General features: G+C 42.1%; 1 protein-coding gene across 2 annotated transcripts in view; it reads left to right on the top strand.

The window, feature by feature from the left end:
- The window catches only part of TTF2 (transcription termination factor 2), a 43,302-nt gene extending 28,391 nt beyond the window's left edge, over positions 1–14,911 (top strand). For both annotated transcript variants that reach the window (XM_023222761.2, XM_023222760.2), the window contains exons 13-23: positions 1,199–1,380; positions 2,408–2,561; positions 2,885–2,976; positions 4,010–4,092; positions 4,492–4,625; positions 5,405–5,575; positions 7,955–8,013; positions 8,814–8,964; positions 10,308–10,390; positions 11,800–11,874; positions 14,683–14,911. In XM_023222761.2, the coding sequence (XP_023078529.2) occupies positions 1,199–1,380; positions 2,408–2,561; positions 2,885–2,976; positions 4,010–4,092; positions 4,492–4,625; positions 5,405–5,575; positions 7,955–8,013; positions 8,814–8,964; positions 10,308–10,390; positions 11,800–11,874; positions 14,683–14,827 (1,329 nt within the window). In that variant the 3' untranslated portion in view covers positions 14,828–14,911. The remainder of the gene's footprint in view (positions 1–1,198; positions 1,381–2,407; positions 2,562–2,884; positions 2,977–4,009; positions 4,093–4,491; positions 4,626–5,404; positions 5,576–7,954; positions 8,014–8,813; positions 8,965–10,307; positions 10,391–11,799; positions 11,875–14,682) is intronic.
- Positions 14,912–20,026: the final 5,115 nt, after the last annotated feature.

Below are 20,026 nucleotides of genomic sequence, written 5' to 3'. Positions count from 1 at the left end.
TCTTTTTTTTTTTTTTTTTTTTTTTTTTGAGACGGAGTCTTGCCCTGCCGCCCAGGCTGGAGTGCAGTGGCCGGATCTCAGCTCACTGCAAGCTCCACCTCCCGGGTTCACGCCATTCTCCTGTCTCAGCCTCCCGAGTAGCTGGGACTACAGGCGCCCGCCTCGTCGCCCGGCTAGTTTTTTGTATTTTCTATTAGAGATGGGGTTTCACCATATTAGCCAGGATGGTCTCGATCTCCTGACCTCGTGATCCGCCCGTCTCGGCCTCCCAAAGTGCTGGGATTACAGGCTTGAGCCACCGCGCCCGGCCCGTATTAGAGTCTTTATGATCTTGCCCTACCTGTATGTGGCTCATCTCTCTGACACCCTGCCCCTCCCCGGGACACCTCATGCTCAGTCATACCGATCCCGCCATGCTCTGTCACAGTGTTGTGTCTGTTCTCCCTCCGAATGAAATGCTTTGCCTCCACTGCTTCTCCCAGGTTAATTTTTTTAAACCTGCTTCAAGAATCTTTTCTGGATCACTCCCTTCCCACCTTCCCCCAATTTGGTTGAATGCCTCTGCCAGCTCCTTGTGCTTACATAAGTTGTAGCACTTTGTTTCTTCAGCAGACGTTGAGTATCTTCTATGGGTCAGGTGCTGTCTCGTCAAGAGCAGCCAGATTCCCACTTCAGGTGTTGAATTAGACAGTGGGACTTACTGTATCTACATCATATTGTAATTATCTTTACACTTGTTTTTCTCCCCTGCTAGATTTTGAGCTCTTGAGGGTAGGAACTGTTTTTTCTACCTGGCTTAGCATCTCACATCTAAAAGTAGACTTTTGGAAAATTTTTAGTAAATTTAGTAAATATTTTATTGAGTGAGCGAATTTGCAGGTTCAGTGCCTGGTATAGTCCTGGTCTACAGCCATTGCTTAAGTGTGGATTTAAAGAATAAAAGAAAACTCAAATTTGAAAACATTTTACTCTTAGGCATCTGATGTTCAAAGACTAAAACTCTCAAATGACTTATTTATTTGAACCAGTTGAGAGGTTTTACTCTTGGGTTTCTTAATTCTTATTTCAGTGTACCTGCTCTAAGCAAATTTAAAGGTAAAGGTGGGTCCTCTATACTTGGCTGCTAGTTCCCCTTGTTTCCTTGAGAACATGTACATTTTCCCATACTGTGGCTGGATTTCACTTGTGATTCTTCCAGGGCACCTCAACACCTTTGCTTCAAATAGCCTGGGCTCGAATCATATTGGATGAAGCTCACAATGTTAAGAATCCCCGAGTGCAGACATCCATAGCTGTGTGTAAGCTACAAGCCTGTGCCCGTTGGGCTGTCACTGGAACCCCCATTCAAAACAACTTATTGGATATGTATTCACTGCTGAAGTGAGTAACTTCTTGTGATTGTGTAAATATGACCCCTGTCTGTGTCCCTTCATCATTATTTCATGTCTCGTAATAAAGCCTTAGTATGTGCCAGATTATCTGGTTTAGGAAATGGCAAGCCTGTCAACCTTTAAAGGGCAAAAAAATAAATATTTATGAGAAAATAGCTGTTGATTGGTTGATATAGGACTTTGATTACATTCAGCCCTTATAAATATGCAAACATATAGGACAGCTTGAATTAAATTATTCTTGAGTCCAGCGAATGTTTTCGGCTACTTCTGCTTTAAAACATATGGTCTAGGGCCAGCACTACAATTTATTTGAAGCAAACAGAAAAGAATGCTGATTTTAAAATATTTCCTTTTGGCTGAGTGCAGTGGGTCATACCTGTAATCTCCACACTTCGGAAGGCTGATGTGGGAGGACGGCTTGAAGCCAGGAGTTCAAGATTAGCCAGGGCAGTAAAATGAGACCCCACCTCTACAAAAAAAAATAAAAAAATTAGCCAGGTACAGGGGTGTGCACCTGTGGTCCCAGCTGCTCGAGAGGCTGAGGCAGGAGGATCACTTGAGCCCAGGAGTTCAAGGCTGCAGTGAGCTAGGATTATGCCACTGCACTCCAGCCTAGGTGGCAGAGTGAGACCTCAGTCTCTAAAGAAAAAAATTAAAAATAAGTAAAATACTTATTTTTATTTGAGTCAGCCATAATAGGATGTGAAATTTCTTTCTTGGCCCCTGTAGCTTGAGGAACAAATTCTAGCTGTTGGTTATATGTCTTGTTGTGACAACGTAGGTGTTGTTAATAGGAAAACTCACATTTTTATGATGTGGTTTTGTTATTGACTTACATCCTTTTGATGTGTCCAGCAGAGGTTTGCTATGAAATTCACTTTTTAAAGTGATTGGATGACAGATGTAACAGAAAATCTGATTTGTGTTTCATCTTATATCTTACTTTGAACCTTTATTCCATTCTCCCTGACTTCTCCTTCCCTATTCTGTGCCCTTCTTCCTCAACAACAAAGGTTTCTCCGTTGCTCTCCATTTGACGAGTTCAATCTGTGGAGGAGTCAGGTTGACAATGGCTCAAAGAAAGGAGGAGAACGGTTAAGTATTTTAACCAAGAGCCTTTTGCTGAGGAGAACAAAAGACCAGCTGGACTCTACTGGCAGACCTTTGGTAATCAAGTTTGTACCTGTCCCTGGGGGAGGCCGGGGAAGGAGCATGACTGTGTCCTTGTCTTGGGTTGAACAGCCATCTGCTTTGCTTCAGGAGCCTCTGAGTCTCCCATCCTCCTGTGCGGAGGCCCCAGGGTTGCAGTTCCTTGCCTCGTGTCACAGCAATCCAGTCATACTTTATGTGGGAGCGGTCCTGTGTTTAAGAAAGGGTGGAAGCTGCATTCCAGGAGTTGACTAGATCTGCAGTGTCAGTATGGGGAATTTGTTCTGTAACAGGTAATTTGTATAGCTTCATGCTAGCTTTTTTTTCATTTGTTCTTCCAGGTGATACTGCCCCAGCGTAAATTTCAGTTGCACCATTTAAAGCTTTCTGAAGATGAAGAGACGGTTTACAATGTGTTTTTTGCAAGATCAAGGTGTGTGTATTAAAGAAGCACCTTCTCACACACATTGTTTTATTCCTGTCTTTTCTTGGGAGTGAGTTGAAGGTCAAATTTCCACAAACTTTATTTGTGGCATTATTGATTAGTTGGATGTCTGTATTCCTTTTTTTTTTTTAACTCCATTTTTCTGCTTCTCCCCTCCCCAGCTTACCTCTGTCTCATACACATATGGAAGGCAACATTTTGAATCTACTCTTCATTGACTTCTTTGCATAGACATCATAGGGTGTGGTCACCATATACTCAATCTGTCTGGTCCTCGTGGGGCTGTACTGAGTGATGATGTCTCTTCGACATTTGACCTGTCATCCAGCATCTCACTGGAACTTTAAAGAGACTATTTTAATCCTTTGTGTCATCTGTTCTTTGCACTGTCTCTTGAACTCTTATCCTTCCCTGAATTCCGGATTTACTGTCTCCTATTTGGTACCTCTCATTTACATTTCTAATGTAAATATATTTTTCTTTTTTTACACCTTATATATATATATATATTTTTTTTTTTTTTTTTTTTGAGATGGAGTCTCGCTCTGTCACCCAGCCTGGAGTGCAGTGGCCGGATCTCAGCTCACTGCAAGATCCGCCTCCCGGGTTTACGCCATTCTCCTGCCTCAGCCTCCCGAGTAGCTGGGACTACAGGCGCCCACCACCTCGCCCGGCTAGTTTTCTTTTGTATTTTTTAGTAGAGACAGGGTTTCACTGTTTTAGCCAGGATGGTCTCGATCTCCTGACCTTGTGATCCGCCCTTCTCGGCCTCCCAAAGTGCTGGGATTACAGGCTTGAGCTACTGCGCCCGGCTTACACCTTATATTTATTAGCTTATTTTTTTAAAAAGATTAGTTTTTTAAAGTAACTCTTGCGTTACCTTTGGTCATTACTTCTTATGAGCTTGGCATCATTTAACAAGTCCACTTATATAATTTGTCAAGATCTCACTGCAGGCACAGTTAAGCAGTCTTAGTGACCATTATACCTACATTTTTTTTTTCTTTTTAATCTGAGGCAGGTCAGCTCTGCAGTCCTATCTAAAAAGGCATGAAAGTAGAGGCAACCAATCTGGAAGAAGCCCTAATAATCCATTCAATAGAGGTAAGCTGTAGAACTCTCATAAATACATACGACTGATGATAATGGGGATTTGGATTCAGTAAAACACAGAAATGTGAGGTTATGAATCCTTGGTTTCAGAGATTTGACCTTAACTAAGACCCTCAAACCAGAGTAAAATCTACTGATCTGCAAACATGAGATCTGGTGTTTATTTAACTTCTTTTTAATTGTTTCCTAAATCTGCTTTATTAAAAGGCAGGTAGTTCTATAAGGAAAACCGGTATTTCGTTTGGCCTAATTGGTATGGAAGTGAGTGATAACTATATTATTGAGTCTGAGATCAAACACGGTTAAAGTAGCCCCATGTAGTTCCCAGCTCTCTCTGTATTTCTCTTTTAAATCCTCTACCATCCTGTGGCTTGTCTTCCTTCTTGGAAGTGGCACTGGAGTTTGGGTCCGAGGAGCCTAGACACCCTGAGGCAGCAGACTCACCAAGATCCAGCACCGTCCACATACTGTCCCAGTTGCTGAGACTCCGCCAGTGTTGCTGTCATCTTTCTTTACTGAAGTCGGTAAGAAAAGCCCTCAGCCTGCTGTCATATAGTGCTCCAGAGGGGCCATTGAGAAGTCAATTTCACTCTCCTCCAACTGGAATCCAGTCTGCTTGATCAAAGGAAATGCTGTGTTGGTTTTTCTATTTTTGTTTTTTTGGTGGGTTGGAGAAAAGGGGGCTTATTTATTTTGCTTTATTTCATATTAATCTTGATAATTCCTATGGCATCAAGAATAGTGTATTTCTATTGTTTATTTTGTTTTAAATTAACTGTTTAAGAAAGGAAAATGACATTTTGTTTAAAAAGAAGCCTTTTGTGAATGCTCTTGTACTTCAGAATGTTATAAAGCTAATTTAGTTCTTGGGGTTTTCTGCTTTCAGGCAGTATTGGAGTTTTGGGTTCCAGTTATAAAAACTCAGATAGCTATAGAAACTGAAAAGTTGCCTCTACATTGGATAGAGGCACATCCAAAATTAAGAGGAGTATTTTTTTCATTTCAGGAGCTGTAATGTTTTCTGATTATCAATATCTCAACTAACTATATTCTAGCTTGGAAAAATAGAATGATTATGTCATCTGCCTGGCAAATCTTTAAAAAGTTCCATCATTGGGTTTATCTTTAATCTGGTGAAAAAACTTGCAAGATCACACTTTAATCAAGGTGTCTTGAGGAGTTACTGATGACAAATTGCAAGACATTTTGTCTGTGAAGTGTTAAACTATCAGAACATCATCAACAAGTAACAAGGTTTGCTGCCTTGACTTCCAACCTCTCCTGTCCTTTTTTATTTGTTCAGGCCCTGGATCCAATGGAACTGAAGGGTGAAGGTCTTGTCCTTTCCCTGGAAGAACAGCTCAGTGCTCTGACCTTGTCAGAACTCCGCGACTCAGAGCCGTCTTCCACTGTTTCCCTTAACGGCACCTTCTTCAAGATGGAACTTTTTGAAGACATGCGAGAGAGCACCAAGGTACTTTTTGTCTCCTCTATAGTAGTAGAGAAACGTTGATTCCTCACACATTTTCCTGTGTGACAGCACCTCATTTGTCCAAGTGGGAACAGCCATTTGCCAGCAGAGCTAGAGCCATTAGATTCTAGCTGATCGGATTCTCCTTCCAGTCTTAAAGCTTCATTTATTTCACAGATAACACTAAAGCCTTACTACATAGGGGGCTTTCAGAGAGCAATTTGGGACAGCCCCAGCATTGCACTGAAGCAGGTTTTCTGTGGTGGGTCACTGGGGAGCTTGCCAGGTTTGTGCTAGGGACGGGGCCTGTGCAAGTGAGCATTTGTTTAGAGAAAGCTTAAAAGGAAAACAAAGGCTTCACTCTAGAGACTGTGTCGTACATGTGAGTGCCAATTGCTCCGACTTTGAAAGACTTCCATATGTGAGTAGTGTTTCCTACATAGCCTTCTATCTTCATTAGTCATTCTGCTCTGTTTTCATCAGAGCTTTTTAAGGCAGAAACATTCTGCTGGAGGAGGGCTGACATATGCCGTAACCTGAGTCCTGCCTATCTGCTGGCTTGAAATGTGCTGCATCATCCTGCCTGTCTTGAAAGTCGGGCTTGTTTCTCTCTCAGCATCTCAAGCTGCCATTCTTGGGCTCAACCTCTCTTCAAAGGCTTTTCTTGAAAAAGTGTATTAATAACTAGAAAGGAGGTCACTTCCAGGGGAACGGCATTATTTTTTAAAAGAAATGCTGTCTTTTAATTAATATTTTAAAACATTTACCTAGGTCTTTACCACTAATAACTGAGAGAAACGTAAGAAGAGCATCCCATGTGGCCAGAACACACATGCTAGTGCCTTCAGAGTGAGCTACTGGGCTAAAACTTATATTCCTAATCATTTGTGTTCTTTGTTTAATTAAATGCAGGCAATATTTATCAACAAGTTTTCTTAACATATGTCCATTAATAGTTCAAACCACATAAGGTTGTTTCAAGTAGGGAAGGAGGCTTCTTACTGGAATTTGACCCTGGCTCATGGGCCAGAAATCCAGCCCTCCTGCTGCAGCTTTCTCAAAACACCATGGCCAGCTTTTTCATGTGGGAGTCACAGCGCCCTTCCACAGTCTCAAGTTGCCAAGACACCAGGCACATCAGTGTCTCTGTTCTATTGTTAACTAAATAACAGATGTACCTGCTTTTCTTTCTGCTGATTTGAATTGTACAGTTCTGTGACTCACTTCCTGCCTAGGCACCAGAATGTTAAGATTGGAAAGCAGCCCCATGTGGTGACCACTGTAACGACATCCTAGAATGTGGGAGCTCAGAGCACCTCAGAATTTATCTGGCCTAAGTCCTTCTTTTCACTGATAAGGAATCTGAGTCTCAAAGAGGTTCAGCCATACGAGGACAGAGGAAGAACTTCTGTATATATATCTCCTGATTGATTTACAGTCCAGTTTTCTTCCTTCTCCAGCATTCTGGGGGTGAACTCTGGGGCCCTTAGAGGCTTTTGAAAGGTTTTTCACATGAGCAGCTGGGAAGAATTAATACAGCTGCACTCCAAAGTCATGCCCCATGCGTTCTTACTGCCAGCTCCCCTGTGGACTCAAATGCACCCTAAGGGTTCTTGGGGAATATCCAGGGAGCCTGTTCGGAAGCTTTAACAATTGTTCCTCTGTCTGGAGAGGTCCTTTTCAACAACATTTGGTACAGGCCGTAAAGTGGGTAAAACTCTTTCACTTTCTTCTTCAGCCAGCATTAAGAGAGTACCTTCTCTGTTTTGGCCATGTGTGTACTCACAGCCCCTCACACATGGCCGAAACAGAGAAGGTACTTTCCTAATATTTGCCTCCTTGGAGTGTCTCAAGTCCTGGAAGCAAGAGATAATAAGCAACTAATATATAGTATGACAAGGACTGTGATAATAGAAACAAAAGGTGCTATGATAGTACATGGGCAGTAGGCATCTAACCCATACTTTGGGGGTTGGGAGGACCTCCACTGACACAAAAGGGTGTTCTAGGCAGAGGGAACAGAATGGATAAGATAGCCAAAGTGTGATTTATGGGAAGAATTTTGGTGTGATTGCTGTGTTGTTGGAGGAGGGCATAGTGAGAAACGAACCCAGAGAAGCAGAGGCTGGAGCAGCAAGGATCCGACAAGCTGCCTTGAGGAGCTTGGCCTTTATCCTCAGTGGGAAGCTATGGAAGGGCTTTAGCTAAGTGACAAGCTCACATTTTAGAAAGAGGTTTCTGGCTACAGAGAGGAGGGTGGAATAGAGACAGGTGAGGCCAGAGCACAGACGCCATCTAGGAGACTGCTTCGCACAGCAGGTGAGAGGAGATGGAGAAAAGTGAATTGCTTAAACATACAATGTTGATGTAACCTTTTCCCAGATTTCATCTCTGTTGGCAGAATTGGAGGCAATTCAAAGAAATTCAGCGTCCCAAAAGAGGTAACTGCGTTTTCTCATCATCCTAGTATTGGTCATAATTATGTGAGAAAATTTGATATTGCCGAGAGTTATAAATCAAGGACTGTGAGTCATGCTCAGCAGAAAGCACTGAGGTTATAACACACATTCCCTATGATTTCTAATTAAAATATTTGTGGTGCAAATTGAAAAGGACATCCCTACAGGATCAGGGTAAGCTAAGCATCTGAAGAAGAGTTTAAAAGTAGAAAAGCATATAAAGAAAAGCAAGGGAGTGAGCAGGCTCCAGCAATGCTGATAATGTTCTTAAGCTGGGTACTTGGATACAAGGAGTTTCATTTTGTCATTTGCTATACTTGACATATGTGCTGTACACCTGCATTTGTATATGTGAAATAATTCAATATAAAAATTTAGAACTCTAATTAAGACAGCGTGGGGGCAGGGAGGAGCCTTAGTAGCCTGTTGTTCTGGCTGGCACAGGAAGGGTTGTCAGTGTCCATTTTGTGCAGGACCACAGATTTCTGGATGAGCACTAGGCCCCCAAATAAAAGAAGGCTGGAGTCATCACTTTAGTCTAGCTACCACTTTTTTCTGACTTCATTTAGCACTAAATAAATTGTAGAAATTATCTAGAAATAACTAGAAGCATTACAATCTTCAGACATGACCTAAATGTATGCCTTCTCTCTTAGGCGGCAGCAGCCCTTTCCTTGTCAACATTTGATAGCCAATCTTAAGAATGATGGGGGCATTAAAGCCCTGCAGATAAGTCTGTGTAATCTATGTTAGGGTATTTTTTATTTTATTTTTCTTTCCAGTGTAATTGTCTCTCAGTGGACCAACATGCTGAAAGTTGTAGCATTGCACCTGAAGAAGCACGGACTGACTTATGCCACCATTGATGGCTCTGTCAACCCCAAGCAGAGAATGGACTTGGTAGAGGCATTTAACCACTCCAGAGGCCCTCAGGTACAAGCAGGTCACATCAGAGCTGCATAATTAACTGTTCTGAGTTATACAAGAGAATTCTTTTTGTTTGTTTCATTTTTGTTTTTGTTTTTTTGAGATGGAGTTTCACTCTTGTTGCCCAGGCTGGACTACAGTAGTGCTATCTCGGCTCACCGCAACCTCCACCTCCCGGGTTCAAGTGATTCTCCTGCCTCAGCCTCTCAAGTAGCTGGGATTACAGGCTCCTGCCACCACGCCTGGCTAATTTTTGTATTTTTAGGAGAGACGAGGTTTCACCATGTTGACTAGGCTGGTCTTGAACTCCTGACCTCAAGTGATCCACCTGGCTTGGCCTCCCAAAGTGCTGGGATTACAGGCATAAGCCACTGTGCCCAGCCATACAAAGAGAATTCTAATATGGCAACTTAAAAATATTTACAGCCTTGATTCCTCCAAGTGTTTAGAATTTATTAGACATGTATTGGGGTACTTTTAAAGAGCACAAATATTCTAAAAAGAATAAAATAGGCCGGGCACAGTGGCTCAAGCCTGTAATCCCAGCACTTTGGGAGGCTGAGACGGGTGGATCACGAGGTCAGGAGATCAAGACCATCCTGGCTAACACGGTGAAACCCCGTCTCTACTAAAAAATACAAAAAACTAGCCGGGCAAGGTGGCGGGCACCTGTAGTCCCAGCTACTCGGGAGGCTGAGGCGGGAGAATGGCATAAACCCGGGAGGCGGAGCTTGCAGTGAGCTGAGATCCGGCCACTGGACTCCAGCCTGTGCAACAGGTTGAGACTCCGTCTCAAAAAAAAAAGAATAAAATAGGAGGACTAAAAGGAAATTAAGAGCAGAGCTGGTTAGGATGAGGGGAATCTTTGTAGAGGAGGCAAGCTTTGAAGGATAGGTGGGGTTTTGGGATGAGGAAATACGGAAGGAAATGAAAGAACACAGGCATCTAATTATAGATAATAAGGATTTGGAAAGCATTAGTAGAATGATAGGCAGGAGAATTATTGTAGCAATGGAGGGGTAGGGACTGATGAAATAAACATAATCTGGTTAATTGAAAGTTTATTGAGCTGACCATCCCCAGGGTTCTAAATTACAGTATTTGCATATTTTGGCAGGCATTCAGTTAATTTTTTGAGGTTGACTCACACACAAAATGTGATGTGAGAAATTTTCTCAAAAGTGAGACATGGGAGGTAGCATAATAATGTTTAAAAAAAATTATAACAGCAGAAGGAAATTTGATAGGAACACGGGGCTTATCTGTATTGATCTTGGACTTAAACCTGAGACCAAGATGTGTTACGAGACCAAGTCCGTTTAAAGTTAATGTTGTGTTTCCTTTTGAAGGTAATGCTAATCTCTCTCTTGGCCGGAGGTGTTGGTCTAAACCTGACTGGAGGAAACCATCTCTTTCTTTTGGACATGCACTGGTAATGATTCCGGATTTGTCCTGAGTTGTCACAGCACAGCAAGGAGGCCAGTGGGCTACAGGGGCAGCAGGAACTGACTTCCTATGTTGATTGCTGTGTTCATATTGCGGCGATGCCTTGCTTTGTATCTGTCTATAGATACAGATCTAAGCAGGGTAGAGGGCTAGTTGACTCCCCTGAATTCCTGAGCTAGCAAGCCTTCAAATGACTACTCAAAATAGTTCATTCATGTTATTGTTAATCTAACATCTGTTTCCATGGAAACTAGGAGCATAGCTTTTCCTCATGGCTAATAGTTAACGTTGCTCATTTTTACCTCTTCTCCAGAATACTGTATTCCAGGCATACTTGTTGGGGTCCAAGGAAATTTCAACCCTCAAAAAGAGGAAGAAGCATTACTCCAAAAAGAAAAGGAATAGGGATTTTCTAGTTATGTTAGAAATATACTTAATACCTCACCCTTAGATTCATGTATGTAGTGTTAATACCAGGAGTACAACCACATCTTTCGTGGCCACAAAATGAATGAGTTAGTGTGTTGCTAACAGAAAATCTCATCATTAGTACCAGTTTCTGGTTTTCCGGTTATGCCAATCAAGGATTGCTACACCAGGCACTGTTGCTGGGGATTGTCATTGGTCTAGTTCTCCAGACAGCCCAGATTGGTACAAATAGGTCAACCTGTTATCATCTTCCAGGAGAATGGGTTTAGTTCTTACTTGGGACTCCTCTATACACGTGAGTGAGAAAAACATACTAGGAATCATGCTTTTTTTTTTTTCCTGAGATAGAGAAATGTTATCCAAGATTTTAAAGAGGTAAGCTGAGAAACTAATTTGGAGTTACAATGGGAATCAATAAAGAAGGAAACAAATTAAGTCTCCTTCATTGAATCACAGAATATTAAAGTTGAAAAAGGTAGCTATTCAAGATCATTAGCTGGCCCTTCAGGTTCCAAGTAGCAATCTGAAGCCTGGAGGGCTGAGGTTAAAGAACTTGCCCAAGGACATCTAGCTACCTAGAGACCAGACCTGAGTTTTGGTTTCATCTCTTACTTAGAGTTGTCAACTGATGATAGCGATAAGAGCTATTATTAACACTCTGACCCTAGTTTCTCACTAGAAACTAGCCAAGAAGGTATCTGGCACCAGCTTGTCTTAGGCCAGTATAACCTAGGACAGGGGTCGACAGATTTTTTTTTCTTTGAGGCTTTTCAGGCCACATAGGTCTCTGTCACATGATGAGTGTGTTTTGTTTTGCATGCTTTCTTTTCTTAAATCCGTTTAAAAATGTAACAATAATTTTTAGCTACAAAAACAAGCTATGGACTAGATTTGGCCCATGGTCCATAGTTTGCCACTTCTGATCTAGTATGTCGGTTCCTTTGAGCTTTACCTGTCTTCTAACAGGAATCCGTCACTTGAGGATCAAGCTTGTGACCGAATTTACCGAGTAGGGCAGCAGAAAGATGTTGTCATACACAGGTAAGTAATGGTCCCCAGGACCCAGGACCCTTCTCAACTTGTACTTTGTGAAAGTCTTTCTTTGTTAGGTAGTGTCTTAATAGAATTTAAAGTATTTGGTGATGACTTTACTAATGATGCTCCTGAGGCATACCCTCAGGCAAACCACAGTCAGGAAAAAAACGAGCAATTTGGGGTAAGCTTGAAGTTGGTCACTGCAAAAGAAGAGCAAGTCTGTGTATATGGTGAGGGCAGTCCATGAAAGGACGCTCCTCTCTTTTATTTTTCTTTTTAACTTTTATTTTGACATAATTTCAGACACACGGAAAAGGTACAAGAATAGTACCAAAAAGTTCCCATATATTATGTGTGCATGTGGGTAGAAACATTTTTCTGGACCACTTGAGAACAAGTTGTAGACCTGATGCTCCTTTGTCCCTAAGTACTTAAGTGTACTTTTTTTTTTTTTTTTTTGAGACGGAGTCTTGCTCTGTCATCCAGGCTGGAGTGCAGTGGCCGGATCTCAGCTGGCTGCAAGCTCCGCCTCCTGGATTTACGCCATTCTCCTGCCTCAGCCTCCCGAGTAGCTGGGACTAACAGGCGCCCGCCACCTCGCCTGGCTAGTTTTTTTTGTATTTTTTTTAGTAGAGACGGGGTTTCACTGTGTTTGCCAGGATGGTCTCGACCTCCTGACCTCATGATCCGCCCGTCTCGGCCTCCCAAAGTGCTGGGATTACAGGCTTGAGCCACCGCGCCCAGCCTTAAGTGTACATTTCTTAAAATTAAGGGAATTCTCTTACATAACCCCAATAAAATGATCAAAATCAGGTTATTAAAATTAACAAAACACTATTATCTGATCTACAGATCTTTTTTAATCTCACTTGTCCCAGTGATGTCCTTCACAGCAAAAAAGAATCCCAGATTCTGGTAGCATGCAGTTGTCATAAGTTTGTCTCCTTTGATCTGGAACAGTACCCCAGTCTTTGTGTTTTATGACATTGACATTTTGATGAGCATGAGCCAGTTATTTTGCAAAATGTCCTCTATTTTGGACCCCCTTGTCTTTAAAAACAACAAAACCTGCCTTAATGCTGCCAATCCCTTCTCACAATGGCCCTGTTTTTCGCCTTCCTTTTCATGACCAGGTTTCCTGAAGAATTAGGAATCACTGCCTGTTTTTACTTGATTACTTCCCATTCATTCCTCAACCTTTGCAAACTGGTGTTTACTCCTGTTGCTGCACTGAAATTGCTCTTGGTAAAGGGCACCAATGACTTCCAGACTTTGCCAAATACAGTGATTATGACAGTCTTCTATGCTCTCTTCTCTGCTCATTCTGTACAAATTCCTTCCTTTACAAATTCCATGCACTCCAGTAAGTTCAAAATCCGTATCTTTAGTTCCAAGGTCTCCTAAACTTCAGATCTATCGCAGTCCCTGCTAAATATCTGAATCCGAGTGTCCACATACTCATCTGTTATTCCTTCTTTTATTCATTGTTCATTTGAGCATTCAGCCCATAAAACATACCTTTTGAGCACCCACTATGTAGCAAGTATAATAACATGTTTCAGGTATTCAAATATTACAAATCGAAATTGATTTTCTCTTCCTATTACCTCAGATCTGCTATTCTTCTGTAGTCACTGTCTTTGTGAATAGTATCACTCTTTATCTAATTATATCTAGCCAGAAACTAGACTCCTACCTTTCTCGCTTTTCCATGTACCAAGTCCTTTAGTTGTATTTTCTAAATGTTTCTGATAACCATTTCCTCCTTCCCATGCCCACTGCCAGGTCCCCCCTTCCCACTCCGCTGAATTCTGTCCTCTGCATCACCACCAAAGGGCTCTTCCTAACTAATCAGTCTGATTGTGTCATCCACTTCTCATATTCTTCGGTAGCTCTCATCTACTACAGGATCAAATCAAAATGTCTTAGCATGACATACACGGCGACCCGTGATCTGGCCCTGCCAGCCTCTTGAGCCTTTGCCATTGTGGACAACATGGTGAATGTGAACTTCCTCCAATACACCATGCTCTGAAACTCAGCCATGGTTTTGCACATGTTCCCATTCCCTGGGGTGCTCTCCTCACTGCTCTCTCTGGCAAACCCTTGCCCATCATACAAGTCTCATATTAAGAGTTAACTCTTTAATGGAACCTTCCCTGACTACTCTGGACACATTTCGTTTTCTTCCTTTTGCACACGGCACATACTTCCATTATAGCACTTACCAGGTCATATTACTGTTGTTTATTTTCATGTTTGTCTCGCTTGTGTCCTGCTTCAGAGAAAGACTGTATTCATCTCTCCATCCCCACACCTAGCATAGTGTAGTGAGTGCTTAATCAATACTTTTGAATGAGTGAATGAATGAATGAATGACAACAGTGCCATTTACTTGGTTTGAAAACCCTGTTTTTAGTGTGAATTCACTAAAAAATAGATACTCTACTTAAACTAGCAGAAATTTGATAACCTTTGAGGCCTTATGGACTTACCAAGGTAGAACTTTTCAGGTGAAAGCTGGATCTCTATACTTTTTTGGATTGGGATATCTTTTGCTTATTCTGAGTTTTTTCAATTACCTTAGCTTCAGAAAGTATTAGAATGTCAGTGTGAGTCACATCCTTTCAAAGGGACATATATCTAGTCAAGATTGTTTGGATCCCTCAAACAGGGTTCTTAACTGGACCTAAGAAGACTTAAAGGAAGAAATCTCATTAAAAACTGAAGCATAATAAAAGTTTGAATGTATTATTAGATGTGCTGCTTTGGGTTTTTGATAGTTTGCTTATTTTTTTTGTTTTTGTTTTTTAGATTTGTTTGTGAGGGAACAGTAGAAGAAAAGATCTTACAGCTCCAAGAAAAAAAGAAAGATTTGGCCAAACAAGTTCTATCAGGGTCTGGAGAATCTGTCACCAAGCTCACCTTGGCTGACCTCAGAGTCCTTTTTGGCATCTAACCTCCCGTGGATAAGGGCTCAGAATAGCACCATTGCTGGTTTGTATTAGGATCTGGGAATAACAACCTAATCATGAGCCTTGAACTCTGTTCTTTGCATTTCAATTTCACCATCAAGCCTTTCACCTTCCTCAAAATGAGGCATAATCTTATCCCCAGAATTGAGGAGGAGTTATGTTAACCAATTAGTTAACCAATTATGTTAATACATCAATTTATTTAATGAGTGATATGGAAACCATTTGATTTTTTTAGATAAAAGAAAATATTGTAGATTTGGATGATTTTGGAAAACAACTCTGGCAGAATTGTACATAAGCTTCAGTAAAGTTCAAAAAGCGGGCCAGGTGTGGTGGCTCATGCCTGTAATCCCAACACTTTGGGAGGCCAAGGCAGGAGGATGGCTTAAAGCCAGTAGTTCAAGACCAGTCTGGGCAACACAGTAAGACCCCATCTCTATGAAGAATAAATAAATGAGCTAGGCGTGGTAGAGCACACCTGTAGTGCTAGCTACTTGGGAGGCTGAGGCAGGAGGATTTCTGGAGCCCAGGAGGTTGAGGCTGCAGTGAACTGTGATTGTACCACTGTATCCCAGCCTGGGTAATATAGTGAGACCCTGTCTCAAAAAAAAGGAAAAAAGAAAAAAGCTGAAAAAGTTCTGTGTTGCCTATCTCTTCTTAGCTGATGATGGGAGAACCACTGTTACTACCTTCTCTAACACAGGCTCCATCCTATCTCTTCATCTCTTCTTGCCAATGATGTTGCTCCTGTAACCATCTTTCTGTGGGTGGAGCAGAGTCGATCCCTGCAGCCACCCTGCAACCAGCCATCTCGGCAGTTCTCTCAGTGTAGGCAGTTCTTCCTCTCAGACTGAAGGTCAAGGAGATGCTTTGTACATTTGTGCAGATGTTGAGTATCTGTATCATTGTATTGTTTAGTGTCAGTGTATCATTTTTAGTGTTTGCATCACTGTATCATTTAGTGTTGTATATCACTTAGTCATTTAATATTGGTTATCACCATATCATTTAGTATTTGTATCATTTGGTTCATTGTATCATTTAGTATTTCTGTTATATCATTTCTATTATATGTAGTATTTGTATATATTTGTGTCATTTTTAATAGTATTTGTATTTTTACAAATTTACAGTATTTGTAGCATTTAGTATCATTGTTTCATTTAGTATTTGGTACAATCTAATAAATTGTATGTGTTCATCAAACCCATTTCCTTTTCCTCCCGGGCACCCAGAGAGACTGTATTTCCATCTTGGCTGCAGTTTGACGGGGTCCATATCAATGGACTGTGGAGAGAAGTGATGTAAGTCACTTCTAGGCTGCCGTCTACCACTTTTCAAAAGATCATTCATGCTGTTTCTTCCCTCCTCAGCCTATGGGATGCAAAGGAACTGATGGAAGATTACAAGGCCCTAGGGAAGGTGAAGCCACTAGCTCAGCAGTTCTTAGCCTAGTTTTTGGCCATCAGCCCTTCTATTAGACTAGTAAAGCCTCAGTCCCGGGATGGCTTCCCCATGTGCACTTCCCCCCTCGCACCAGCTCACCTACCCTGGACTATGACATGATCAAGGAATCTTTTTTTTTAAGCTACTGAGATTTTTGTGTTGTTTATATAGCAGTTTGTATCCTAATACAAACACCTGAGATTTTATACTTCAGGAAACTATTCAGATTTCCTTCTTCTCATTAGCAATTATTCCAAAAACACTTACTCTGCTAATTTCTGCTAGAAAGAATCACAGTTCTTCTTACATAGAAACATTTCTCTCCCTTGAGTTGGGAAACAAGAGCCTATGTTAACCCAGTCACAGTGTGGACTGAGGCATTCGGAGCCTGTTCAAGCAGAGGTTTTATATAAGGACAACATCTAAAGGCTTACAAAGGTAAAGACAATGGCCTGGTTGGAAGAATTCTAGTCTAGAACTGAGACTTGACTCTAGTTCTAGGTTCATCTTAGCTGGGTGTGTTAACGTTGAAAAAAATTGGCCAAATGCAGTGGCTCATGCCTGTCATCCCAGCACTTTGGAAGGCCGAGGCAGGCGGATCATGAGGTCAAGATATCAAGACCATCCTAGCCAACATGGTGAAACCCTGTCTCTACTAAAAATACAAAAATTAGCTGGGCGTGGTGGCACATGCCTGTAGTTCCAGCTACTGGGGAGGATGAGGCAGGAGAATCGCTTGAACCTGGGAGGCGGAGGTTGCAGTGAGCTGAGATTGCGCCACTGCGTTCCAGCCTGGCGACAGAGTGAGACTCCATCTCAAAATCAATCAGTCAATCAATCAATCAATCAATCCTCACTTTCTCTACATTGTGATTTCCTCATTTGTAAGGCGGGCAGTTTTCAGAACTTAGCAGCAACAAGGTTTCTGATAAGAAGCAAAGGAAGTAATATTGCCTTTTTGAAGTTCTGCTATAAGATTGACACACCAAGGTAAAGATTGAGTCACTTGAGAAGCAGTGGCTCCCAGGCCAGCAAGAATGTACAAACCTGGCTCTGCCATTTGCTGATTGAAATTAGGCAAGTTGCAGATTCCTTGGACATCTCAATCCTTTCATCTGTAAAATGTGTGGATTATCGTGTATCTCATGCTCCACTGGGAATATCATAGCAAATATATATACTGTAACATGTTTGACCAGATAGATCAGTAATGTCAACTAGAAGGTGTTGAATGAACATTGTCAGTCTCCAGGCAAGCGCTGTTTAGGGGAGAGGAATTCTTTCAGGTTCAAGCATTCTGGCTGTTAGTTTGGAGAGGGATGCAGGGATTGTAACCTATAATCTTCAGATATTGAGGCCATTGACAAGTAGTCTACTGCAAGGTGGATGCCTCCTGGTATTTTAAAACAGCTTCTCTAATTTCCCTTGTTATTGTACGCAAGCAAAGCAACCTAGTTATGTCTTGGGTAGGTGTTCTCATGAGAACATAGCCGTAAGATGCTATTGATTTGATGTGGATGCAGAAAAAAATGGAACCACTGCCTTAATGGGATGGAATATACCAAACATGCATTCTTAAATCCTAGGGCTGGGATGGAAATGTCTCATGAATTAACAGAAGTGGCATTCTGGTATTAATATATCCTATCTCAGGCTCATATTCATTTTAGTGTAAATCAGTTTCTTAAAGTCTAGGTATGACAGGGTGGGTCATTGTACCTTCTAGCGATGGACAGCATTCCACAACATAGCGGTCTAACTGAAGTGTCACACTGAGTCCTGCCTGTGTCAACCAGCCTTCCTTCATGTCATACTACTGCTGCTGGATTTGCTTTTTACATCTGCCTGTTGCACCTGATTTGGTCATGGATGATATAAGGTAATAAATGCTTTGAAAACCATGAAGGGCCACACAAGTGCTAGTGTTATTGCTGTGGGACAAGGTCTGGGAATAAGAGAACCAGCAGCAGCACGGGTGCAGCTGAGAGCCAGATGGTGAACGTCTGTCACCAAAGTGTAACATTCCTGAGCACCAGATTTATAAGGTATTTCTTACTCGACAGAACTGACTTCATGGAAGGTTTGTAGTTTGACTTTGCCTTACCCATGTTGATCAAATAGGAGTATTGTGCATGCCACAGCTGGGCAGAGTCCTGGGCCCTTAAACAACCTCATCAGTGACTCCCATTGCAGGCCCACTGCAGTGTCTCACAGCTGTAATCCCAGCATTTGGGAGGCCAAGGCAGACAGATCACTTAAGGCCAGGAGTTTGAGACCAGCCTGGCCAACATGGCAAAACCATCTCTACTAAAAATACAAAAGTTAGCCAGGCGTGATGCTGGGCATCTGTAATCGCAGCTACCTGGGAGGCTGAGGCAGAAGAATCACTTGAATCCAGGAGGTGGAGGTTGCAGTGAGCTGAGATCACACCACTGCACTCCAGCCTGGGCCACAGAGGGAGGCTCTGTCTCAAAAAAAAAAAAAAAAAAAAAAAATTCTCTTTATGGGAGGTGACTTATTTCTCTAGCAATCCTGTGAGTGATTTAGCATGGCAATTCATGAACACTGAGTTGTTTCTTTGCTCTGATTGTCTTTTGCTCAATGAAATGGCTTTTAGGAGGGCTCAAAGGTGAAGCCAGATTCTCCTGCACTAATAGGATAAGCATGGAGACACCAGTGCTCAGTGTGGCCTCTGGTTGTCTGAAATTTCGCTATCGACTATAATACCTTGAAAGAATTAGGTTTCCAAAGTGGGAAATTGTACTGCTGTTTGTTATATAGCATTTAGCCTTAGGAAAAGGGCAGGAAAAATTTAAAAGCACATCCGTAGGCACAAAGATAATTATAATAGAAATTCAGAATTCCTAGGCATATGACCTAGACTAAAATGTTTTCATAACTAAAAATGAAACCAAGGTCATTTATAGTACAAAGTACCACAGAAGTCAGTAGTTAGGAGATAGATATAGATATGGAGAAAGCGAAAAAAAAAAAGCAAAACCTAGCCTAACCCCCAGGGAGGGAAAAGGGGAGACAGATAGGCAGCTACACAATGTTTTTACTATCTTGAGTTCTTTTTTCCCAGATTCCATAGCTAAATCCAAGTGTATTAATAGGTAGAGACTACATAAGAAAGGAAGGATGAGACTATTTTCTTGCTTATTCATACAGTAATTCAGAAATGTATATTGAACACTTTCTATATGCCAGGCACTGCTGGGCACTGGAAATACAAAAGCAAGCAAAACTGAAAAACTATCCTGTCCTCCTAAGGCTTAGCATCTAAGGGAGACAGGCATTAATCAAATAACCCCGTGTGGCTGTGAAGCAGCCATGATGCTGAGTGAGTGCTACAAGAGAGGACCGTGCAGGAGGGCTTATAACAGGATTGGAGCTAGTCAGGGAAGTTCTGAGGAAGTGATGAAAGAATGGAAATCAGGCCGGGCGCGGTGGCTCAAGCCCGTAATCCCAGCACTTTGGGAGGTCGAGACGGGCGGATCACGAGGTCAGGAGTTCGAGACCATCCTGGTTAACACGGTGAAACCCCGTCTCTACTAAAAAATACAAAAAACTAGCCGGGCGAGGTGGCAGGCGCCTATAGTCCCAGCTGCTTGGGAGGCTGAGGCAGGAGAATGGCGGGAACCCGGGAGGCAGAGCTTGCAGTGAGCTGAGATCCGGCCACTGCATTCCAGCCTGGGCGACAGAGCGAGACTCCGTCTCAAAAAAAAAAAAAA

The sequence above is a fragment of the Piliocolobus tephrosceles genome, chromosome 1, assembly GCF_002776525.5.
Source record: "Piliocolobus tephrosceles isolate RC106 chromosome 1, ASM277652v3, whole genome shotgun sequence".
NCBI lineage: Eukaryota > Metazoa > Chordata > Mammalia > Primates > Cercopithecidae > Piliocolobus > Piliocolobus tephrosceles.
This window is presented reverse-complemented; position numbering and strand designations above follow the sequence as displayed.